The sequence below is a fragment of the Pan paniscus genome, chromosome 12 (genome assembly GCF_029289425.2).
Source record: "Pan paniscus chromosome 12, NHGRI_mPanPan1-v2.0_pri, whole genome shotgun sequence".
NCBI classification, from domain to species: Eukaryota; Metazoa; Chordata; class Mammalia; order Primates; family Hominidae; genus Pan; species Pan paniscus.
Window position 1 is genome coordinate 30,903,799 of NC_073261.2, and position 25,904 is coordinate 30,929,702.

A 25,904-nucleotide genomic window follows, 5' to 3' on the forward strand; every position below is an offset into this window, starting at 1 on the left:
ATTTCACGAAACTTCTTTAGAGAATAACATGATACTCCCAAGAAGGCTATTTTAGAAACAAAAATTATGTTGAATTCTAACTAACTCCTAAAATGGTCATTTTCAATGAATATTGCAGTGATTTCTGAATGGAAAAGTGATTAATATCTAATGCTTGTAGCAGATTTATTTGTAGAAGTATGTCAAAATTGATAATAGATGATATTTTTATTGAGGCTAATATATTATCCTTTGGTGTCACGACTGGATGAAGAAATTTTCGGAGGGATAAACTAGTGGATACAAGATACTTAGGCAAATTATTACACCACATGGGTGTGAGAGATAATGAATATTATCTACTAGGTATCAGCAAACAGATATCCAAGGTGATCAATTTAGGACATTACCAGTGAAGAGATGTGAAGTGTACATTCAGCTGAAGTGTCATCCTAATTGTGTGCTTTCTTAGATGTTGGGCAAGTTAAAGAGCATGATGAATGTTTGTATTATAATGGCGTAAATCCTTTTGATTTGTTGCATGAAAGACATGTGGGATCATGTAGCACCTGCTTTGACATTCATTCTCAGGTGTATGAGTTTCTCCTCTGATTTTAGATCACATTTGTCCTCATCACTCGGCATATGGACATTGATATTGACACCGTTTGATTTTAGTTTTCGACATATGAGAAATCATACCATGTTTGAAATTGCAGGGGTATATTTCACAGAGCCTGTGTTTCCTTTTCTCAGTGTATTTCTGTCATGTTCTAGTCCCCAGACACAAAGTAGAAGCCATCAAAGCCTACGCTAATACAGGCAGGAGGACAGAGGTTGATACAAACACTGCATGAATGTATGGATAACTTTGTCATAGTTACATATGAGTGATTATGTATCCCTTTTGCTTTTCAGTGTCTTCTCAGAAAAAACCAGCCTTGAAGGTAATGAAACTCTCATTTATATTGTGAGCTAGTAAACGTATAGCCTATGAAACATACCTTATTTATTATTTTGTTTCAAATTCCATTCAGGCCACAAGTGATGAGAAAGATTCTTTTTCGAATATAACCAGAGAAAAAAAGGATGGAGAAATATCTAGGACAGGTAATTTTGTGAAACACATTTAATGTCATGTTCAGTCCAGATAAGAAGTTCTCTTCCCCGAATAAATCAGTGGGGGGCTGGTCGAAGCTGCACATTCTGACTCAGCAGGCCTGAGATTCTTCATTTCTAATAAGTTCTTGGGTTATGCTGATACTGCTGGTCTGGAACATGATCTTCGCTGTAAGATTATACACATCCCCACATTGCAACTGGGAGGAAGAAATATAGACAGCAGTTGAAGACATAAGGGGCTCTGGGGCACAGCATAATCTTGCTTTAATTCTATAGCATCTTTTCATTAAGGGTGTAAGGAGAAAGAGAGGAAGTACAGATTTTGCAGACGTCACATCGTAGTGCTAAAAACAGACAGAAAACTGTTCATAATAACCCATAGACACTGTAGAAGAACTGAGGAGACCCCTGATGTAGCAATTATTTTCCGAATGAAGACGGATTGTGAGGCAGGAAGGTGGGAAAAGAGGAAGTCATTTATATAATTTTGGGGTTACTGCTGAGGAAACCTGAGTGAACTCACTTCAGACGCATTTGGAACATTTGCATAAACTATTTGATTTTGGCAACTCCAGCAACTGCTGGAAGCAGGAAACAGTGCTTGAATTGGCATAAAAACACAATGACTCATTACTTCTCTTTGTTACTATTAGGCATCAGAGATACATGTTTTGTTGATTTTAGTTATAGAAATGAGATAAACTTGAATATGAATACGTTGGCTTCCTTGTTCAAGGAGCTACCTCTTGTATAAAATAGCTGTTTAATGAAACTTCTTTAGAAAATAACATGATACTCCCAACAAAGCTATTTTAGAGGCATAAATTATGTTGCATTCTAATTAAGTCCTGGAGTGATCATTGTCAAAGAATATTGGAATGATTTCTGAATGTAAAACTTATCAATATCTAATGCTTGTAGCAGTTTTACTTTGTAGAAATATGTCAAAATTGATAAGTGATGATATTTTTATTGAGGCTAATATATTATCCTTTGGTGCCATGAATGGATGAAGAAACTTTTGGAAGGCTAAACTAGTGGATACAAGAAACTTAAGCAAATTATTACACCACCTGGGTGTGAGAGATAATGATTATTATCTACTAGGTTATCAGCAAACAGGTGTCCAAGGTGATCAATTCAGGACTCTTCCACTGAAGAGATGTGAAGTGTAAGTTTAACTGAAGTATCATTGCAATTGTGTGCCTTCTCAGTTATTGGGCAATTTAAAGAGCATGATGAATGTTTTTAGTATAATGGTGTAAATCCTTTTGATTTGTTGCATGAAAGACATGTGGGATCATGTAGCACCTGCTTTGACATTGATTCTCAAGAGTGTGAGTTGCTCCTCTGATTTTAGATCACATTTGTTCTCATCACTCGGCCTATGCACATTGATATTGACACGGTTTTATTTTACTTTTTGACATATGAGAAATCATACCATGTTTGAAATTGTAGGGATATATTTCATGGAGCCTGTATTCCCTTTTCTCAGTGCATTTCTGTCATGTTCTAGTCCCCAGACACAAAGTAGAAGCCATCAAAGCCTACGCTAATACAGGCAGGAGGACAGAGTTTGATGCTAACACTGCATGAATGTGTGGATATCTTTGTCATATTTACATATGAGTGATTATGAATCCCTTTTGCTTTTCAGTGTCTTCTCAGAAACCACCAGCCTTGAAGGTAATGAAACTCTCATTTATATTGTGAACTAGTTAATGTATGGTCTATGAAACATACTTTATTTATTTATTATCTCATTTCAAATTCCACTCAGGCTACAAGTGTCAAAGAAGATTCTGTTTTGGATACAACCAGAGAAAAAAAGGATGGAGAAAAATCTAGGACAGGTAATTTTGAAAACAGATTTAATGTCATGTTCAGTCCAGATAGATGAGAAGTTCTCTTCCCCAAATAAATCAGCAGGGGGCTCGTCGAAGCTGCACTTTCTGATTCAGCAGGCCGGAGATTCTTCATTTGTAGTAAAGTTCTTGGGTGATGCTGATGCTGCTGGTCTGGAACATGATCTTCCCTGTAAGATTATACACTTCCCCACATTGAAGTTGGGAAGAAGATATATGGAGAGCAGTTGAAGACATAAGGGGCTCTGGGGAACAGCATAGTTTTGCTTTAATTCTCCAGCTTGTTCTCAGTAAGGGTGGAAGGAGAAAGAGAGGAAGTATCGATTTTACAGACGTCACATCGTACTGCTAAGAACAGACAGAAAACTTGTTGTAATAACCCGTACACACTGTAGGAGAACTAAGGAGACCCCTGGTGTAGCAATCATTTTCCCAAGGAAGACGGATTGTGAGGCAGGAAGGTGTGAAAAGAGGAAGTCATTTATATAATTTTGGGGTTTGTGCTGGGGAAACCTGAGTGAACTCACTTCAGATGCATTTGGAATATTCTAATAAAAAATACTTGATTTTGGCTGCTGCAGGAACTGCTGGAAGAAGGAAACAATCCTAGAATTGGCATAAAAACACACTGAGTCATTACTCCTCTTTGTTACTATTAGGCATCAGAGATACATGTTTTGTTGATTTTAGTTATAGAAATGAGACAAACTTGAATATGAACACATTGGCTTCCTTCTTGAAGGAGCTACCTCTTGGATACAATAGCTATTTCATGAAACTTCTTTAGAGAACAACATGATACTCCCAACAAGGCTATTTGAGAAACAAAAATTATGCTGGATTCTAATTAACTCCTAAAATGGTCATTTTCAATGAATATTGCAGTGATTTCTGAATGAAAAACTGATCAATATCTAATGCTTGTAGCAGTTTTACTTTGTATAGGTATGTCAAAATTGATAATTGATGATATTTTTATTGAGGCTAATATATTATCCTTTGGTGCCACGACTGGATGAAGAAACTTTCGGAAGTCTAAACTAGTGTGTACAAGAAACTTAGGCAGATTATTACACCATATGGGTGTGAGAGATAATGAATATTATCTACTAGGTATCAGCAAACAGATATCCAAGGTGATCAATTTAGCACACTTCCACTGAAGAGATGTGAAGTGTACGTTCAAACTGAATTGTCGTTGTAATTGTGTGCCTTCTCAGTTATTGGGCAATTTAAAGAGCATGATGAATGTTTGTATTATAATGGTGTAAATCCTTTTGATTTGTTGCATGAAAGACATGTGGGATCATGTAGCACCTGCTTTGACATTCATTCTCAGGTGTATGAGTTTCTCCTCTGATTTTAGATCACATTTGTCCTCATCACTCGGCATATGGACATTGATATTGACACCGTTTGATTTTAGTTTTCGACATATGAGAAATCATACCATGTTTGAAATTGCAGGGGTATATTTCACAGAGCCTGTGTTTCCTTTTCTCAGTGTATTTCTGTCATGTTCCAATCCCCAGACACAAAGTAGAAGCCATCAAAGCCTACGCTAATACAGGCAGGAGGACAGAGGTTGATACAAACACTGCATGAATGTATGGATAACTTTGTCATAGTTACATATGAGTGATTATGTATCCCTTTTGCTTTTCAGTGTCTTCTCAGAAAAAACCAGCCTTGAAGGTAATGAAACTCTCATTTATATTGTGAGCTAGTAAATGTATAGCCTATGAAACATACCTTATTTATTATTTTGTTTCAAATTCCATTCAGGCCACAAGTGATGAGAAAGATTCTTTTTCGAATATAACCAGAGAAAAAAAGGATGGAGAAATATCTAGGACAGGTAATTTTGTGAAACACATTTAATGTCATGTTCAGTCCAGATAAGAAGTTCTCTTCCCCGAATAAATCAGTGGGGGGCTGGTCGAAGCTGCACATTCTGACTCAGCAGGCCTGAGATTCTTCATTTCTAATAAGTTCTTGGGTTATGCTGATACTGCTGGTCTGGAACATGATCTTCGCTGTAAGATTATACACATCCCCACATTGCAACTGGGAGGAAGAAATATAGAGAGCAGTTGAAGACATAAGGGGCTCTGGGGCACAGCATAATTTTGCTTTAATTCTGTAGCATCTTTTCATTAAGGGTGTAAGGAGAAAGAGAGGAAGTACAGATTTTACAGACGTCACATCGTAGTGCTAAAAACAGACAGAAAACTGTTCATAATAACCCATAGACACTGTAGAAGAACTGAGGAGACCCCTGATGTAGCAATTATTTTCCGAATGAAGACGGATTGTGAGGCAGGAAGGTGGGAAAAGAGGAAGTCATTTCTATGATTTTGGGGTTTGTGCTGAGGAAACCTGAGTGAACTCACTTCAGATGCATTTGGAACATTTGCATAAACAATATTTGATTTTGGCAGCTCCAGCAACTGCTGGAAGCAGGAAACAGTGCTTGAATTGGCATAAAAACACAATGACTCATTACTTCTCTTTGTTACTATTAGGCATCAGAGATACATGTTTTGTTGATTTTAGTTATAGAAATGAGATAAACTTGAATATGAATACGTTGGCTTCCTTGTTCAAGGAGCTACCTCTTGTATAAAATAGCTGTTTAATGAAACTTCTTTAGAAAATAACATGATACTCCCAACAAAGCTATTTTAGAGGCATAAATTATGTTGCATTCTAATTAAGTCCTAGAGTGATCATTGTCAAAGAATATTGGAATGATTTCTGAATGTAAAACTTATCAATATCTAATGCTTGTAGCAGTTTTACTTTGTAGAAATATGTCAAAATTGATAAGTGATGATATTTTTATTGAGGCTAATATATTATCCTTTGGTGCCATGAATGGATGAAGAAACTTTCGGAAGGCTAAACTAGTGGATACAAGAAACTTAAGCAAATTATTACACCACCTGGGTGTGAGAGATAATGAATATTATCTACTAGGTATCAGCAAACAGGTGTCCAAGGTGATCAATTCAGGACTCTTCCACTGAAGAGATGTGAAGTGTAAGTTTAACTGAAGTATCATTGCAATTGTGTGCCTTCTCAGTTATTGGGCAATTTAAAGAGCATGATGAATGTTTTTAGTATAATGGTGTAAATCCTTTTGATTTGTTGCATGAAAGACATGTGGGATCATGTAGCACCTGCTTTGGCATTGATTCTCAGGTGTGTGAGTTGCTCCTCTGATTTTAGATCACATTTGTTCTCATCACTAGGCCTACGCACATTGATATTGACACGGTTTTATTTTACTTTTTGACATATGAGAAATCATACCATGTTTGAAATTGTAAGGGTATATTTCATGGAGCCTGTATTCCCTTTTCTCAGTGCATTTCTGTCATGTTCTAATCCCCAGACACAAAGTAGAAGCCATCAAAGCCTACGCTAATACAGGCAGGAGGACAGAGTTTGATGCTAACACTGCATGAATGTGTGGATATCTTTGTCATATTTACATATGAGTGATTATGAATCCCTTTTGCTTTTCAGTGTCTTCTCAGAAACCACCAGCCTTGAAGGTAATGAAACTCTCATTTATATTGTGAACTAGTTAATGTATGGTCTATGAAACATACTTTATTTATTTATTATCTCATTTCAAATTCCACTCAGGCTACAAGTGTCAAGGAAGATTCTGTTTTGGATATAGCCAGAGAAAAAAAGGATGGAGAAAAATCTAGGACAGGTAATTTTGAAAACAGATTTAATGTCATGTTCAGTCCAGATAGATGAGAAGTTCTCTTCCCCAAATAAATCAGCAGGGGGCTCATCGAAGCTGCACTTTCTGATTCAGCAGGCCAGAGATTCTTCATTTGTAGTAAGTTCTTGAGTGATGCTGATGCTGATGCTGCTGGTCTGGAACATGACCTTCGCTGTAAGATTATACACTTCCCCACATTGAAGTTGGGAAGAAGATATATGGAGAGCAGTTGAAGACATAAGGGGCTCTGGGGAACAGCATAGTTTTGCTTTAATTCTCCAGCTTGTTCTCAGTAAGGGTGGAAGGAGAAAGAGAGGAAGTATCGATTTTACAGACGTCACATCGTACTGCTAAGAACAGACAGAAAACTTGTTGTAATAACCCGTACACACTGTAGGAGAACTAAGGAGACCCCTGGTGTAGCAATCATTTTCCCAAGGAAGACGGATTGTGAGGCAGGAAGGTGTGAAAAGAGGAAGTCATTTATATAATTTTGGGGTTTGTGCTGAGGAAACCTGAGTGAACTCACTTCAGATGCATTTGGAATATTTTAATAAAAAATACTTGATTTTGGCTGCTGCAGGAACTGCTGGAAGAAGGAAACAATCCTAGAATTGGCATAAAAACACACTGAGTCATTACTCCTCTTTGTTACTATTAGGCATCAGAGATACATGTTTTGTTGATTTTAGTTATAGAAATGAGACAAACTTGAATATGAACACATTGGCTTCCTTCTTGAAGGAGCTACCTCTTGGATACAATAGCTATTTCATGAAACTTCTTTAGAGAACAACATGATACTCCCAACAAGGCTATTTGAGAAACAAAAATTATGCTGGATTCTAATTAACTCCTAAAATGGTCATTTTCAATGAATATTGCAGTGATTTCTGAATGAAAAACTGATCAATATCTAATGCTTGTAGCAGTTTTACTTTGTATAGGTATGTCAAAATTGATAATTGATGATATTTTTATTGAGGCTAATATATTATCCTTTGGTGCCACGACTGGATGAAGAAACTTTCGGAAGTCTAAACTAGTGTGTACAAGAAACAGGCAGATTATTACACCATATGGGTGTGAGAGATAATGAATATTATCTACTAGGTATCAGCAAACAGATATCCAAGGTGATCAATTTAGCACACTTCCACTGAAGAGATGTGAAGTGTACGTTCAAACTGAATTGTCGTTGTAATTGTGTGCCTTCTCAGTTATTGGGCAATTTAAAGAGCATGATGAATGTTTGTATTATAATGGTGTAAATCCTTTTGATTTGTTGCATGAAAGACATGTGGGATCATGTAGCACCTGCTTTGACATTCATTCTCAGGTGTATGAGTTTCTCCTCTGATTTTAGATCACATTTGTCCTCATCACTCGGCATATGGACATTGATATTGACACCGTTTGATTTTAGTTTTCGACATATGAGAAATCATACCATGTTTGAAATTGCAGGGGTATATTTCATGGAGCCTGTGTTTCCTTTTCTCAGTGTATTTCTGTCATGTTCTAATCCCCAGACACAAAGTAGAAGCCATCAAAGCCTACGCTAATACAGGCAGGAGGACAGAGGTTGATAAAAACACTGCATGAATGTATGGATAACTTTATCATAGTTACATATGAGTGATTATGTATCCCTTTTGCTTTTCAGTGTCTTCTCAGAAAAAACCAGCCTTGAAGGTAATGAAACTCTCATTTATATTGTGAGCTAGTAAATGTATAGCCTATGAAACATACCTTATTTATTATTTTGTTTCAAATTCCATTCAGGCCACAAGTGATGAGAAAGATTCTTTTTCGAATATAACCAGAGAAAAAAAGGATGGAGAAATATCTAGGACAGGTAATTTTGTGAAACACATTTAATGTCATGTTCAGTCCAGATAAGAAGTTCTCTTCCCCGAATAAATCAGTGGGGGGCTGGTCGAAGCTGCACATTCTGACTCAGCAGGCCTGAGATTCTTCATTTCTAATAAGTTCTTGGGTTATGCTGATACTGCTGGTCTGGAACATGATCTTCGCTGTAAGATTATACACATCCCCACATTGCAACTGGGAGGAAGAAATATAGAGAGCAGTTGAAGACATAAGGGGCTCTGGGGCACAGCATAATTTTGCTTTAATTCTGTAGCATCTTTTCATTAAGGGTGTAAGGAGAAAGAGAGGAAGTACAGATTTTACAGACGTCACATCGTAGTGCTAAAAACAGACAGAAAACTGTTCATAATAACCCATAGACACTGTAGAAGAACTGAGGAGACCCCTGATGTAGCAATTATTTTCCGAATGAAGACGGATTGTGAGGCAGGAAGGTGGGAAAAGAGGAAGTCATTTCTATGATTTTGGGGTTTGTGCTGAGGAAACCTGAGTGAACTCACTTCAGATGCATTTGGAACATTTGCATAAACAATATTTGATTTTGGCAGCTCCAGCAACTGCTGGAAGCAGGAAACAGTGCTTGAATTGGCATAAAAACACAATGACTCATTACTTCTCTTTGTTACTATTAGGCATCAGAGATACGTGTTTTGTTGATTTTAGTTATAGAAATGAGATAAACTTGAATATGAATACGTTGGCTTCCTTGTTCAAGGAGCTACCTCTTGTATAAAATAGCTGTTTAATGAAACTTCTTTAGAAAATAACATGATACTCCCAACAAAGCTATTTTAGAGGCATAAATTATGTTGCATTCTAATTAAGTCCTAGAGTGATCATTGTCAAAGAATATTGGAATGATTTCTGAATGTAAAACTTATCAGTATCTAATGCTTGTAGCAGTTTTACTTTGTAGAAATATGTCAAAATTGATAAGTGATGATATTTTTATTGAGGCTAATATATTATCCTTTGGTGCCATGAATGGATGAAGAAACTTTCGGAAGGCTAAACTAGTGGATACAAGAAACTTAAGCAAATTATTACACCACCTGGGTGTGAGAGATAATGAATATTATCTACTAGGTATCAGCAAACAGGTATCCAAGGTGATCAATTTAGGACACTTGCACTGAAGGGATGTGAAGTGTAAGTTCAACTGAATTGTCATCGTAATTGTGTGCCTTCTCAGTTATTGGGCAAGTTAAAGAGCATGATGAATGTTTGTAGTATAATGGTGTAAATCCTTTTGATTTGTTGCATGAAAGACATGTGGGATCATGTAGCACCTGCTTTGACATTGATTCTCAGGTGTATGAGTTGCTCCTCTGATTTTAGATCACTTTGTCCTCATCACTCGGCATATCCACGTTGATATTGACATGGTTTTATTTTAGTTTTTGGCATATGACAAATCATACCATGTTTAAAATTCTAAGACTATATTTCATGGAGCCTGTATTCCCTTTTCTCAGTGCATTTCTGTCATGTTCTAGTCCCCAGACACAAAGTAGAAGCCATCAAAGCCTACGCTAATACAGGCAGGAGGACAGAGTTTGATGCTAACACTGCATGAATGTGTGGATATCTTTGTCATATTTACATATGAGTGATTATGAATCCCTTTTGCTTTTCAGTGTCTTCTCAGAAACCACCAGCCTTGAAGGTAATGAAACTCTCATTTATATTGTGAACTAGTTAATGTATGGTCTATGAAACATACTTTATTTATTTATTATTTCATTTCAAATTCCATTCAGGCTACAAGTGTCAAGGAAGATTCTGTTTTGAATATAACCAGAGAAAAAAAGGATGGAGAAAAATCTAGGACAGGTAATTTTGAAAACAGATTTAATGTCATGTTCAGTCCAGATAGATAAGAAATTCTCTTCCCCAAATAAATCAGCAGGGGGCTCGTCGAAGCTGCACTTTGATTCAGCAGGCCAGAGATTCTTCATTTGTAGTAAGTTCTTGAGTGATGCTGATGCTGATGCTGCTGGTCTGGAACATGACCTTCGCTGTAAGATTATACACTTCCCCACATTGAAGTTGGGAAGAAGATATATGGAGAGCAGTTGAAGACATAAGGGGCTCTGGGGAACAGCATAGTTTTGCTTTAATTCTCCAGCTTGTTCTCAGTAAGGGTGGAAGGAGAAAGAGAGGTAGTATCGATTTTACAGACGTCACATCGTACTGCTAAAAACAGACAGAAAACTTGTTGTAATAACCCGTACACACTGTAGGAGAACTAAGGAGACCCCTGGTGTAGCAATCATTTTCCCAAGGAAGACGGATTGTGAGGCAGGAAGGTGTGAAAAGAGGAAGTCATTTATATAATTTTGGGGTTTGTGCTGAGGAAACCTGAGTGAACTCACTTCAGATGCATTTGGAATATTTTAATAAAAAATACTTGATTTTGGCTGCTGCAGGAACTGCTGGAAGAAGGAAATAATCCTAGAATTGGCATAAAACCACACTGAGTTATTACTCCTCTTTGTTACTATTAGGCATCAGAGATACATGTTTTGTTGATTTTAGTTATAGAAATGAGACAAACTTGAATATGAACACATTGGCTTCCTTCTTGAAGGAGCTACCTCTTGGATACAATAGCTATTTCATGAAACTTCTTTAGAGAACAACATGATACTCCCAACAAGGCTATTTGAGAAACAAAAATTATGCTGGATTCTAATTAACTCCTAAAATGGTCATTTTCAATGAATATTGCAGTGATTTCTGAATGAAAAACTGATCAATATCTAATGCTTGTAGCAGTTTTACTTTGTATAGGTATGTCAAAATTGACAATTGATGATATTTTTATTGAGGCTAATATATTATCCTTTGTTGCCACGACTGGATGAAGAAACTTTCGGAAGTCTAAAGTAGTGGATACAAGAAACTTAGGCAGATTATTACACCATGTGGGTGTGAGAGATATTGAATATTATCTACTAGGTATCAGCAAACAGATATCCAAGGTGATCAATTTAGCACACTTCCACTGAAGAGATGTGAAGTGTACATTCAACTGAATTGTCGTCGTAATTGTGTGCCTTCTCAGTAATTGGGCAAGTTAAAGAGCATGATGAATGTTTGTAGTATAATGGTGTAAATCCTTTTAATTTGTTGCATGAAAGATATGTGGGATCATGTAGCACCTGCTTTCACGTTGATTCTCAGGTGTATGAGTTGCTCCTCTGATTTTAGATCACTTTGTCCTCATCACTTGGCATATCCACGTTGATATTGACACGGTTTTATTTTAGTTTTTGGCATATGACAAATCACACCATGTTTGAAATTCTAAGACTATATTTCATGGAGCCTGTATTCCCTTTTCTCAGTGTATTTCTGTCATGTTCTAGTCCCCAGACACAAAGTAGAAGCCATCAAACCTATGCTAATACAGGCAGGAAGACAGAGGTTGATGCTAACACTGCGTGAATGTGTGGATAATTTTGTCATTTTTACATATGAGTGATTATGAATCCCTTTTACTTTTCAGTGTCTTTTGAGCAACCACCAGGCTTGAAGGTAATGAAACTCTCATTTATATTGTGAACTAGTAAATGTATAGTCTATGAAACATACTTTATTAATTTATTATTTCATTTCAAATTCCATTCAGGCTACAAGAGACGAGAAATATTCTCTTTTGAATATAGCCAGAGGAAAAAAGGATGGAGAAAAAACTAGGAGAGGTAATTTTGAAAAGAGATTTAATGTCATGTTCAGTCCAGATAGATAAGAAATTCTTTTCCCTGAATAAATCAGTGGGGGGCTCGTTGAAGCTGCACATTCTGATTTCGCCGTCCTGAGATTCTTCATTTCAAATAAGTTCGTGGGTGATGCTGTTGCTGCTGGTCTGGAACATGATCTTCGCAGTAAGATTATACACTTCCCCACATTGAAATTGGGAAGAAGAAATATGGAGAGCAGTTCAAGGCATAAGGGGCTCTGGGGAACAACATAATTTTGCTTTAATTCTCCAGCTTGTTTTCAGTAAGGGTGGAAGGAGAAAGAGAGGAAGTATAGAATTTACACACTTCAGATCGTACTGCCAAGAAAAGACAGAAAGCTTGTTGTAACAACCCATAGACACTGTAGGAGAACTAAGGAGACCCCTGGTGTAGCAACTATTTTCCTAAAGAAGATGGATTGTGAGGCAGGAAGGTGGAAAAGAGGAATTCTTTTATATAATTTTCTGGTTTCTTCTGAGGAAACCTGAGTGAACTCACTTCAGATGCATTTGGAATATTTTCATAAAAGTTATTTGATTTTGGCTGCTCCAGGAACTACTGGAAGCAGGAAACAATGGTATAATTGGAATACACCACACTGACTCATTACTCCTCTTGGTTACTAGGAGGCATCAGAGATACATGTTTTGTGGATTGTAGTTACAAAAATGAGATAATCTTGAATATGAATAAATTTGCTTCCTTGTTCAAGGGGCTACCTCTTGGATGAAATAGTTATTTCATGAAACTTCTTTAGAGAATAACATGGTCCTCCCAAAAAGTCTATTTTAGAAACAAAAATGATGTTGAATTCTAACTAACTCCTAAAATCGTCATTTTCAATGAATATTGCAGTGATTTCTGAATGAAAAACTGATTAATATCTAATGCTTGTAGCAGTTTTACTTTGAAGAAATATGTCAAAGTTGATAATTGATGGTATCTTTATTGAGGCTAATATATTATCCTTTGGTGCCAAGAGTGGATGAAGAAATTTTCAGAAGTCTAAACTAGTGGATACAAGAAACTTAGGCAAATTATTGCACCACGTGGGTGTGAGAGATAATGAATGTTATCTACTAGGTATCAGCAAGCATATATCCAAGGTGATCAATTTAGGACACATCCACTGAAGGGATGTGAAGTGTACGTTCAACTGAAATGTCGTCGTAATTCTGTGCCTTCTCAGTTATTGGGCAAATTAAAGAGCATGATGAATGTTTGTACTATAATGGTGTAAATCCTTTTGATTTCTTACATGAAAGACATGTGGGATCATGTAGCACCTGCTTTGACATTGATTCTTACGTGTATGAGTTGCTCCTCTGATTTTAGATCACTTTGTCCTCATCACTCGGCATATCGACATTCATATTGACAGGGCTTTATTTTAGTTTTTGACATATGACAAATCATACCATGTTTAAAATTGTAAGGATATATTTCATGGAGCCTGTATTCCCTTTTTTCAGTGTATTTCTGTCATGTTCTTGTCCCCAGACACAAAGTAGAAGCCATCAAAGCCTACACTATTACAGGCAGGAGGACAGAGGTTGATGCTAACACTGTATGAATGTATGGATAACTTTATCATATTTATGTATGAGTGATTATGTATCCCTTTTGCTTTTCAGTGTCTTCTCATAAACAACCATCCTTGAAGGTAATTAAACTCTCTTTTGTATTTTGAACTATTAACTGTATAGTCTATGAAATATACTTTATTTATTGACTGTTCTGTTTCAAATTCCATTCAGGCTACAAGTGACAAGGAAGATTCTATTCCAAATATAGCCACAGAAACAAAGGATGAACAAATATCTGGGGCAGGTAATTTTGCAAACACATTTAATATGATGTTCATTCAAGATAGAAGAGAACTTCTCTTCACCAATTAAAGCAGCGGGGGGTTCGTCAAATCTTCATGTTCTGATTCAGTATTCCTGAGATTATTCATTTGTAATAAGTTCTCGGGTGACCCTGATGCTGTGGTCCTTGGCCATGCTGAAAGTACTAAGATTTTAGATGTCTGTACTTTGAAATTGCGAAAAAGAACCATCTGACAGCAATTCAACACATAACAGGCTCAGGGGACAGCATCATTTTGCTTTAATTCTACAGCATGTTTCCATCAAGAGGGGAAAGAGAAAGAGATGAAATAATAGATATTAGAGGTGTCAGATTGTATTGTGATAAACAGAGGGAAAAGTGATCCTAATACCACAAAAACACTGTAGAATGACAAGTAACAAGACCAGTGATGTAGCAATTATTTTCCTCAAGGAATAGGGATTGTGAGTCAGGAAGGAGGGAGAAGAAGAAGTTATTTATGTAATTTGGGATTTCTGCTGAGGAAACCTCAGTGAACTCACTTCAATACATTTGGAACATTTGCATAAAAGAAGATTTGATTTTGGCTGCTCCAGGAACTACTGGAAGCAGGAAACTATGCTAGAATTGGGATAAACCACAGTGACTCATTACTCCTCTTTAGGAGTAATTTACTATTAGGCATCAGAGATACATGTTTTGTTGATTTCATTTATAAAACTGAGATAAATGAATATGAATACATTGGCTTCAAAGTTCAAGGAGCTAAGTCTTGGATAAAATAGCTATTGAATGAAACTTCTTTAGAGAATAGCATGATACTCCAAAGAAGACTTTTTAGAAACAAAAATTATGTTGAATTCTAATTAACTCCTAAAGTGGTCCTTTCAATGAATATTTGATTGATTTCTGAATGTAAAACTTATTAATATCCAATGCTTGTAGCAGTTTTACTTTGTAGAAGTACGTCAACATTGGTAATTGATGATATTTTTATTGAGGCTAATATATTATCCTTTGGTGCCATGAGTGGATGAAGAAACTTTCAGAAGGCTAAACGAGTGGATACAAGAAACTTAGGCAAATTATTACACCACAGGGGTGTGAGAAGTAATGAATATTATCTACTAGGTTTCAGCAAACATAATCCAAGCTGATCAATTTAGGACACTTCCACTGAAGAGACGTGAAGTGTACGTTCAACTGAAGTGTCATTGTAATTGTGTGCCTTCTCAGTTATTGGGCACGTTAAAGAGCATGATGAATGTTTGTACTATAATGGTGTAAATCCTTTTGATTTCTTGCATGAAAGACATGTGGCATCATGTAGAACCTGCTTTGACATTGATTCTCAATTGTATGAGTTGCTCCTCTGATTTTAGATCACATTTGTCCTCATCACTTGGCATATCCACATTGATATTGACATGGTTTTATTTTAGTTTTAGACATATGACAAATCATGCCATGTTTGAAATTGTAAGTATATTTTGTGAAGCCTGTATTCACCTTTTTCAGTGTATTTCTGTCATATTCCAGTCCCGAGTCACAAAGTAGAAAACATCAAAGCCTATACTAATACAGGCAGGAAGATACATCTTGATGCCAACAGTGCAGGAATGTATGGATAACTTTATCATATTTACATATGAGTGATTATGTATCCCTTTTGCTTTTCAGTGTCTTCTCAGAAACAACCAGCCTTGAAGGTAATTAAACTCTCATTTATATTGTGAACTATTAACTGTGTGGTCTATGAAACATAGTTTATGTATTGATTATTTTGTTTCAAATTCCATTCAGGCTACAAGTGACAAGAAAGATTCTGTTTCGAATATACCCACAGAAATAAAGGATGGACAACAATCTGGAACAGGTAATTTTGCAAAACACATTTAATGTCATGTTCAGTCCAGATAGAAAAGTACTTCTCTTCCCCGAACAAATCAGTGTGGGGCTCATCAAAACTGCACATTCTGATTCAGCAGGCCTGACATTCTTCATTTTTAGTAAGTTCTTGGGTGATGCTGATGCTGCTGGTCTTGGACAGGATCTTTGCAGTAAGATTATAGACTTCCCCACATTGAAATTGGGAAGAAGAAATATGGAGAGCAGTTCAAGACATAAGGGGCTCAGGGGAACAGCATAATTTTGCTTTAATTCTACAGCATGTTTTCAATAAGGGTAGAAGGAGAAAGACATGAAGTATATATTTTACAGATGTCACATCATACTGCTATAAAAAAGACAGAATAGTGATTCTAATAACCTGTAGACACTGTAGAATGAGAACTAAGGAGACCACTGATATAGCAATGATTTTTCCCAAGGAAGAGGGATTGTGAGGCAGGAAGGAGGGAAAAGAAGAAGTTATTTATGTAATTTTGGGGTTTCTGCTGAGGAAACCTGAGTGGACTCACTTCAGAGGCATTTAGCATATTTGCATAAAGAAGATTTGATTTTGGCAGCTGCTGGAACTACTGGGTGCAGGAGATAATGCTAGAATTGGGATAAACTTCATTTACTAATTACTCTTCTTTGTTACTGTTAGGTATCAGACTTACACATTTTGTTGATTTTAGTTATAGATATTAGATAAACTTGAATATGAGTACATCGGCTTCATTGATCAAAGAGCTGACTCTTGGATAAAATAGGTATTTAATGAATATTCTTTAGAGAATAGCATGATACTCCTAACAAGACTATTTTAGAAACAAAAATAATGTTGAATTCAACAACTGACTCCTAAAATGGTAATTTTCAATGAATATTGGAGTGATTTCCAAGTGTAAAAGCTTATTAATATCCAATACTTGTAGCAGTTTTATTTAGTAGAATTATGTCAAAATTGATAATTGATTATGCTTTTTATTGAGGTTATATATTATACTTTGATGCCACAAGTGGATGAAGAAATGTTCAAAAGGCTAAACTAGAGAATACAAGAAGCTTAGGCAAATTATTACAGCACATGGGTGTGAGAAATAATGAATTATTTACTTGGATTCAGGAAACATACATCCACGTTGATCGATTTAGGTCCCTTCCACTTAAGAGATGTGAAGTGTACGTTCAAGTGAAGTGTCATTGTATTTGTGTACCTTCTCAGTTATTGGGCAAGTTAAAGAGCATGTTGAATGTTTGCAGTATAATGGTTTAATCATTCGGATATCTTGCATGAAAGTCATGCGGGTGCATGTACCACCTGCTTTGACATTGATTCCCAGGTGATTAGTTTCTTCTGTGATTTTAGACCACATTTGTCCTCATCACTCGGCATATCCTTATTGAAATTGACACTTTTATTTTAGTTTTAGTCATATGACAAATCATACTACGTTTGAAATGCTTAGTGTGTATTTCTTGAAACCTGTATTCCTGTTTTCTTCAGTGTATTTCTGTCATGTTCCCATCCCAAAACACAAAGTATAAAGCATCAAAGCCTACACTAATAACTGCAGACAGATGCAGCTTGATGCTAACACTGCATGAATGTTTGAATAACTTTATCATATGCACATATGAGTGATTATGTATCTGTTTTGCTTTTCAGTGTCTTCTCAGAAACAACCAGCCTGGAAGGTAATTAAACACTCATATATATTTTGAACTATTAACTGTATAGTCTATGAATATATACTTTATGTATTGATTATTTTGTTTCAAATCCCATTCAGGCTACAAGTGTCAAGAAAGATTCTGTTTCTAATATAGCCACAGAAATAAAGGATGGACAAATACGTGGGACAGGTATTTTGGAATACACCTTTAATGTAATGTTCGATCAAATAGAAGAGAAATTCACTTCCCCAAATAAATCAGCGGGGGGTTCATTGAAGCTTTATGTTTGGATTCAGCATGCCTGAGATTCTTCATTTGTAATAAGTCCTCGGGTGACCCTGATGGTGCTGGTCCTTGACCATGATCTGAGTAGTAAGATTGTAGACTTCCCTACATTGAAATTAGGAAGACGAACCATAGGAGAGCGGTTTAGCACATAACAGCCTCAGGGAACAGCATCATTTTGCTTTAATTCTACAGCAAGTTTCCATCAAGAGGGGAAGGAGAAAGAGATGAAGTAATAGATATTATAGGCGTCAGATCATATTGTTATAAACAGAGGGAAAAGTGATCCTAATACCTCAAAAACAGCGTAGAATGAGAACGAACAAGATCACTGAAGTAGCAATTATTTTCCACAAGGAAGAGGGATTGTGAGGCAGGAAGGAGAGAAAAGAAGAAGTTATTTATGTAATTTTGGGGTTTCTGTTGAGGAAACCTGAGTGAACTCACTTCAGATAAATTTGGAATATTTGCATAAAAGAACACTAAATTTTGGCTTCTCCAAGAACTACTGGAAGCAGGAAACAATGCTAGAATTGGGATAAAGCACACTGACTCGTTACTCTTCTTTGCTACTATTAGGCATCAGAGATACATGTTTTGTTGATTTTAGTTATAAAAATGAGATAAACTTGAATATGAATACATTGGCTTCGTTGTTCAAGGAGCTAACTCTTGGGTAAAATAGCTATTGGATGAAACTTCTTTAGAGAATAGCATGATACTCCCAACAAGACTATTTTAGAAACAAAAAGTATGTGGAATTCTAATTAACTCCTAAAGTGGTCATTTTCAATGAATATTGGAGTGATTTGTGAATGTAAAACATATTAATATCTAACGCTTGTAGCAGTTTTACTTTGTAGAAATATGTCAAAATTGATAATTGATGATATTTTTATTGAGGCTAATATATTGTCCTTTGGTGCCATGAATGCATGAAGAAACTTTTGGAAAGCTAAACGAGTGGATACAAGAAACTTAGGCAAATTATTACACCACGTGGGTGTGAGGAATAATAAATATTACCTACTCGGTTTCAGCAAACAGATATCCAAGGTGATCAATTTAGGACACTTCTACTGAAGAGATGTGAAGTGTACATTCAACCGAAGTGTCATTGTAATTGTGTACCTTCTCTGTTATAGGGCACGTTAAAGAGCATGATGAATGTCTGTAGTATAATGGTGTAAATCCTTTTGATTTCTTGCATGAAAGACCTGTGGGATCAAGTACCACCTACTTTGACATTGATTCTCAGGTGTATGAGTTGATCCTCTGATTTTAGATCACATTTGTCCTCATCACTCAGCATATCCACGTTGATATTGACAGGGTTTTATTTTAGTTTTAGACATATGACAAATCATACCATGCTTGAAATTGTAAGTATATTTTTCATGAAGGCTGTATTACTTTTTTTCAGTGTATTTCTGTCATGTTCCAATCCCCAGACACAAAGTAGGAAACATCAAATCCTACCCTAATACAGGCAGAAGGATACAGCTTGATGCTAACACTGCATGAATGTATGAATAACTTTATCATACGTACATGTGAGTGATTATGTATCCCTTTTGCTTTTCAGTGTCTTCTCAGAGACGACCAGCCTTGAAGGTAATTAAACTCTTATTTATATTGTGAACTAGTAATTGTATAGTCTATGAAACATACTTTATTTATTATTTTGTTTCAAATTCCATTCAGACTACAGGTGATGAGAAAGATTCTGTTTCGAATATAGCCAGAGAAATAAAGGATGGAGAAAAATCTGGGACAGGTAATTTTGCAAAACACATTTAATGTCATGTTCAGTCCAGATAGAAAAGAACTTCTCTTCCCCAAATAAATCAGCGGGGGGCTCGTCGCAGCTGCACATTCCGATTCTGCAGACCTGAGATTCTTCATTTGTAATAAGTTCTCGGGTGACGCTGATGCTGCTGGTCTTGGACGTGATCTTTGAAGTAAGATTATAGACTTCCCCACATTGAAATTGGGAAGAAGAAACATTGGAGACCATGTCAAGACATAAGGGGCTCAGGGGACAGCATAATTTTGCTTTAATTCTACAGCATGTTTTCACCAAGGGTGGTAGGAGATAGAGATGAAGTATAGATTTTACAGATATCACATCGTGTTCCTAAAAACAGATGGAAAAGTGATCACAATAACCCATGAATACTGTAGAATGAGAACTAATGAGACCGCTGATGTAGCAATTACTTTCCTCAAGGAAGAGGGATTGTCAGGCAGAAAGGAGGGAAAATAAGAAGTTATTTAGGTAATTTTGTTGTTTCTTCTGAGGAAACTTGTGTTCAGATGCATATTCGAATATTTTCCTAAAAGAAGATTTGATTTTGGCTGCTTTAGGAACCAGTGGAAGCAGGAAGGACTCCTAGAATTGGGATAAACCACAGTGACTCATTGCTCCTCTTTGTTACTCTTGGGTGTCAGAGATATATGTTTTGTTAATATTAGTTATTCAAGTGAAATAAACATGAATATGCATATATTGGCTTTTCTTTTCAATTAGCTAACTTTGGATAAAATAGCAATTTAATGAAAATGCTTTAGGGAGTAACATGATACTTCAAACCAGACTATTTTAGAAACAAAATTAATTTGAATTCATTAATTGACTTTTAAAATTGTTATTTTCAATGAATATTGTAGTGATTTCCAAATGTAAAAGGTTATTCATATCTAATGCTTGTAGCAACTTTATTTTGTATAAGTTTGTCATTTGATCATTTATTATACTTTTTGATATGGTTTATATATTATACTTTGTTGCCATGAGTGGATGAAGAACCTTTCTGTAGCCTAAACTAGAGGACACAACAAATGTAGGCACATTATTACACCACATGGGTTTGAGAAATAAAGAATATTGTATACAGGATTATCCCAACCTATATCCAAGCTGATGAAGCTGCGACACTTCCACTGAGGACTTGTGAAGTGTACATTCTATTAAAGTGTCATTGTCATTGTGTACCTGCTCAATTACCAGGCAAGTTAAAGAGCATGATGAATACTTGCAGTACAATGGTATAAATCCTTCTGATGTCTTGCATGAAAAACATGCAGTAGCATTTAGTCCCTTCTTTGACATTGGTTCCTGGGTGTATGAGTTGCTCCTCTGATTTTAGATCACATTTCTTTTCATCATTCGGCATATCCACATTGATATTGACACTTTTTATTTCAGTAATACACACATGACGCAAAATACCTCTTTGTAATTTCTGACTGAATATTTTCTGGAAGCGTGTATTCCTATTTTCTTCAGCATATTTCCTCATGTTCCTGTCCCAAAGACACAAACTGTAAAACATCAAATCCTACACTAGTACAGGCAGGAGGATACAGCTTGATGCTAACACTGCATGAATGTATGGATAACTTTATCATATTTACATATGATGGATTATATATTTCTTTTACTTTTCAGTGTCTCCTCAGAAACAATCGGCCCAGAAGGTAGTTACTCTTTCATTTATATTTTGAATTATTTATTTTATAGCCTATGAAATATATATTATGTATTGACTATTTTGTTTCTCTTTCCATTCAGGTTATATTTAAAAAGAAAGTTTCTCTTTTGAATATTGCCACAAGAATAATGGGCGGTTGGAAATCTGGAAGAGGTAATTTGGCAATATACATTTAATGTCATGTGCACTCAAGATAGAAGACAACGTCCCACCCCTGAATAGATCAGCGGGGGGCTCATTGAAAATGCACTTTCTGATTCAGCAGGCCTGAGATTGTGCATTTCTACTGAGTTGTCAGGTGTTGTTGATGCTGCTGGTCCTTGGCCATGATCTTACTAACAAGCTTATAGACTTCCCTACATGGAAATTGTGTAGAAGAACCGTTGGAAAACAGTTCAAGACATAAGAGATAAGAGGATCCGGGGACAGCATAATTTTGCTCTTATTTCAGAGCATGTTTCTATGGAAAGGGGAAGGAGAAAGAGAAAAAAGTAATAGAAATTATAGATGTCAGATGGTACTGCTTAAACCAGAGGGAGGAAGTTGTCATAATAACCCATAAACACTGGAGAATGAGGAGCAAGGTGACCACTGATGTAGTAATTATTTTCATCAAGAAAGAGGGATTGCAAGGCAAGACAGAGGGGAAGGAAGAAGTTATTTAGGTAATTTTGGGGTTTCTGCTGAGGAAGCCTGAGTGAACTCACTTCAGATGCATTTAGAATATTTGCATACCAGAAGATCTGATTTCTGGCTGCTCCAATGACTGCTGGAATCAGGAAGGAGTGCTAGAATTGGGATAAACCACAGTGCCTCATTATTCATGTTTATTAGTATCAGACATCACACATATATTTTTATTAGTTATTCAAATGAGTTGAAGTTTAATATGAATATTTAGTTTTTTCCAAAGTGCTGGCTGTCTTGTTAAAATAGCTATTTAATGAAAATTCTTTATAGTAAAGTGATATTCCAGAGCAGACTAATTTTACAGACAAAAATAATGTTGAATGCATTAATTGAATCCTAAAGTGATTATTTTCAATGAATATTGGACTGATTTCCAAATGTATAAGTTTATTAATATCTAATGCCTGGAGCAATTCCATTTTGTATAAATATGTATAATTTATTATACTTTTTGATGGGGTTTATATATTATACCTTCTTGCCATTAGTGGATGAAGAAAGTTTCTGAAGGCTAAACTAGAGGATATAAGAAATGTAGGCAGATTATTACACCACATGGGCATGATAAATAATGAATATTAACTACTAGGATTCACCAAACATATATCCAAGCAGATCAATTCAGGACACTTACACTGAAGATACGTGAAGTGTACGTTCAACTGAAGTGTCATTGTAATTGTGTACCTTCTCAGTTATCAGACAAGCTAAAGAGCATGATGAATGTTTATGTTATAATGGTATAAAGCCTTCTGATGTCTTGTATGAAATTCATGTAGTCGCAGTTAGCACCAGCTTTTACACTTATTTCTAGGGTTATGACTTGCTCCTCTGATTTTAGATCACATTTCTCCTTGTTAATCAGTATATCCACATTGATATTAACACTTTTTTTTTTTAGCAATAGATGTGGTGCATAATCTCACTTTTTAACTTGTAACTGTATATTTTTGAAGCTTGTATTCCTATTTTCTTCATTGCATTTCTATCATGTTACTGTCCCAAAGAAACAAACTAGAAAAACATGAAACCTACACTAATACAGGCAAGAGTATTCAGTTTGATGCTAACACTCCACGAATGTATGGTTGGCCTTACCATATTTACATATGATTGATTATATATTTCTCTTGCTTGTTAGAGTATCCTGAGAATCTGCCCACCTTGAAGGTAATTACTCTTACATTTATATTTTTAATTATTAACTGCATAACCTATACCAATATACATCATGTGCTAATCACTTTGTTTTAAAACCCATTCAGGCTACAATTGAAAATAAAGATTCTGTTCTGAATACAGCCACCAAAATGAAGGATGTACAAACATCCACACCAGGTAAACTTTGCATTGTAGATTTAACTCTGGAAAGAAGTACATTAATCTGTTTGTAATGCTCATAGTCTTTCTATTCTCAATTATTTCACTTTTTATATTTTATTTCAGGATTTCATCTAAATAATGCAGCTGTTATCATTTTTATTTATATTTTCAAAAATGAGATTTACATGCATAAGGAAAATACATTTTTAAAACATAAGGTTTTTTTTTTGTTTTGTTTTTTGTTTTTGGAGACAGAGCTTTGCTCTTGTTGCCCAGGCTGGAGTGCAATGGCTCAATTGTAGCTCACCGCAACCTCCACCTTCCTGGTTCAAGCAATTCTCCTGCCTCAGCCTCCCGAGTAGCTGGAATTACAGCTATGCCCCACCATGCCCGGCTAATTTTGTATTTTTAGTAGAGACAGGCTTTCTCCATGTTGGTCAGGCTGGTCTTGAGCTCTCGACCTCAGGTGATCCTCCCGCCTCGCCCTCCCAAAGTGCTGGGATTACAGGTGTGAACCACCATGCCTGGCCTAAAAATGTAAGGTTTTATTCAGATGTTTCTACTTTTACATTTTGATACTCTGAAGTTTCCAATTTGGAATTTCAATAGTTTTTAGTGAATTAAAGAGATCAATTTTGATACTGTAAAATATTTGTTTTGCTTTAAAAGTCAATTAAAATTATGGCTTTTAGCTAATGAAATGTTTTATTTTGTAACATATTTTGTTTTAACTTTTATTGGTTCTGGTCAATTTTGTTACACTTATATTAAGCCAATCGGATGTTCTGATTAGCACACTGTGTGTGTGTGTGTGTGTGTGTGTGTTTTATTTTTTTGTTTTTAATTTTAATGAGTAAATTGTAGGTGTTTATGTTTATGGAGTAGATGAGATAGTTTGATACAGGCATACAATGTGTAATAATGACATCATGGTTAATGGGTTATCCATCACCTCTAGCATTAACCATTTCTTTGTGCTGTCTTTTAATTTGTACTTCCTCAGTAATGCTAAAATGTACAACAATTTATTGCTGACTGTAGTCATGTTTTTGTGCTATAAAATGCTAAATTTTATTCATTGTTTCTAACTATAGTTTGTACTTATTAAGCATCCTCATTTCCTACCACCCCCACACCCTTCCTAGACTGTGGTAATGGTGATTTTTCTCTTCATCTCCATGAGCTCTATTTTTTAAATTTCTCACACCCACAAAGGACTGACAACATGTGAAGGCTTCCTTTCTTTGCCTGGATTATTTTACTTGACATAATGTCCTCTTGTTCCATCCATGTCATTGCGAATGAGAGGATCTTATTCTTTCATATGGCTGAGCCGTATTTGTATCACATTTTTAGAACCCATTTTTCTGTTGATGTACATTTAGGTTGATTCCAAATTATGGCTATTGTGAAAAGTGCTGCAATAAACATGTCAGGACAGATTTCTCTTTTATAATACTGATTTTCTTGCTTTTGAATAGTTACCTAGCAATGGGATTGCTGGATCATGTGGGTAGCTGTATTTTTAATTTTTTGAGGACTCTATACTGTTCTCCATAGTGACTGTACTAATTCACAATGCCACCAATGGTGTACGAGGGTTCTGCTTTCTCCACATCCTCACCAGCATTTCTTAATGCCTGCCATTTGGATAAAAGCCATTTTAACTGAGGTGAGACGATACCTCATTGTAGCTTTGATTTGCATTTCTGTGATGATCAGTGATGTCGAGCACCTTTCCATATACCTGTTTGCCATCTGATAGCAGTTTGAAACATAACAGTGTCATTTTGCTACTATTTCTGAGCATGTTTCTAGCCAGAGGGAAAGGAACAAATTTAGGAAATAGAAATTATACATGTAAGGTACTACTGCTAAATTAAGAGGCTTTCCTCTTCATTTGTGGTGGGAATAATTTATGAGAGCTATATAGAAGTGTTGATATTAGTTAATCAAATGAAATTTATTTCAACTAAGAAACTTTGACTGATTTTACTAAGAAACCTATTTTTTTAATAAGATCACAGTTCCATGAAAGTGCCTTAGAGATTAGCATGGTATATCAAATCAAACTAATTTTAGAAACAAAAAGTTATAGCATTCATTCTTTGAATAACAAAACCAAAATAATCAGTGAATGTTGCACAGATTTTGAAGTATAAAATGTTATTAATGTCTGTGGAAATTTAATTTTTTCACTTTTGACAATTATTTACATATTGAAAGCTTATTATACACTTTTTTTTTTTTTGAGATGGAGTCTCGCTCTGTCTCCCAGCCTGGAGTGCAATGGCACAATCTCGGCTCATTGCAACCTCTACCTCCCGGGTTAAAGCGATTCTCCTGCCTCAGCCCCCTGAGTAGCTGG

At 35.8% G+C, this 25,904-nt stretch overlaps 1 protein-coding gene across 3 annotated transcripts in view; it reads left to right on the forward strand.

The window, feature by feature from the left end:
• The window catches only part of LOC103785882 (ankyrin repeat domain-containing protein 36A-like), a 132,795-nt gene that overhangs the window by 38,481 nt on the left and 68,410 nt on the right, over positions 1 to 25,904 (forward strand). For all 3 annotated transcript variants that reach the window (XM_063594779.1, XM_063594781.1, XM_063594782.1), the window contains 26 exons: positions 898 to 926; positions 1,017 to 1,089; positions 2,762 to 2,790; positions 2,885 to 2,957; positions 4,636 to 4,664; positions 4,755 to 4,827; positions 6,501 to 6,529; positions 6,624 to 6,696; positions 8,378 to 8,406; positions 8,497 to 8,569; positions 10,242 to 10,270; positions 10,365 to 10,437; positions 12,116 to 12,144; positions 12,239 to 12,311; positions 13,985 to 14,013; positions 14,108 to 14,180; positions 15,861 to 15,889; positions 15,984 to 16,056; positions 17,737 to 17,765; positions 17,861 to 17,933; positions 19,615 to 19,643; positions 19,734 to 19,806; positions 21,481 to 21,509; positions 21,604 to 21,676; positions 23,355 to 23,383; positions 23,479 to 23,551. In XM_063594779.1, coding sequence (XP_063450849.1) covers positions 898 to 926; positions 1,017 to 1,089; positions 2,762 to 2,790; positions 2,885 to 2,957; positions 4,636 to 4,664; positions 4,755 to 4,827; positions 6,501 to 6,529; positions 6,624 to 6,696; positions 8,378 to 8,406; positions 8,497 to 8,569; positions 10,242 to 10,270; positions 10,365 to 10,437; positions 12,116 to 12,144; positions 12,239 to 12,311; positions 13,985 to 14,013; positions 14,108 to 14,180; positions 15,861 to 15,889; positions 15,984 to 16,056; positions 17,737 to 17,765; positions 17,861 to 17,933; positions 19,615 to 19,643; positions 19,734 to 19,806; positions 21,481 to 21,509; positions 21,604 to 21,676; positions 23,355 to 23,383; positions 23,479 to 23,551 — 1,326 coding nt within the window. The remainder of the gene's footprint in view (positions 1 to 897; positions 927 to 1,016; positions 1,090 to 2,761; positions 2,791 to 2,884; positions 2,958 to 4,635; positions 4,665 to 4,754; positions 4,828 to 6,500; positions 6,530 to 6,623; positions 6,697 to 8,377; positions 8,407 to 8,496; positions 8,570 to 10,241; positions 10,271 to 10,364; positions 10,438 to 12,115; positions 12,145 to 12,238; positions 12,312 to 13,984; positions 14,014 to 14,107; positions 14,181 to 15,860; positions 15,890 to 15,983; positions 16,057 to 17,736; positions 17,766 to 17,860; positions 17,934 to 19,614; positions 19,644 to 19,733; positions 19,807 to 21,480; positions 21,510 to 21,603; positions 21,677 to 23,354; positions 23,384 to 23,478; positions 23,552 to 25,904) is intronic.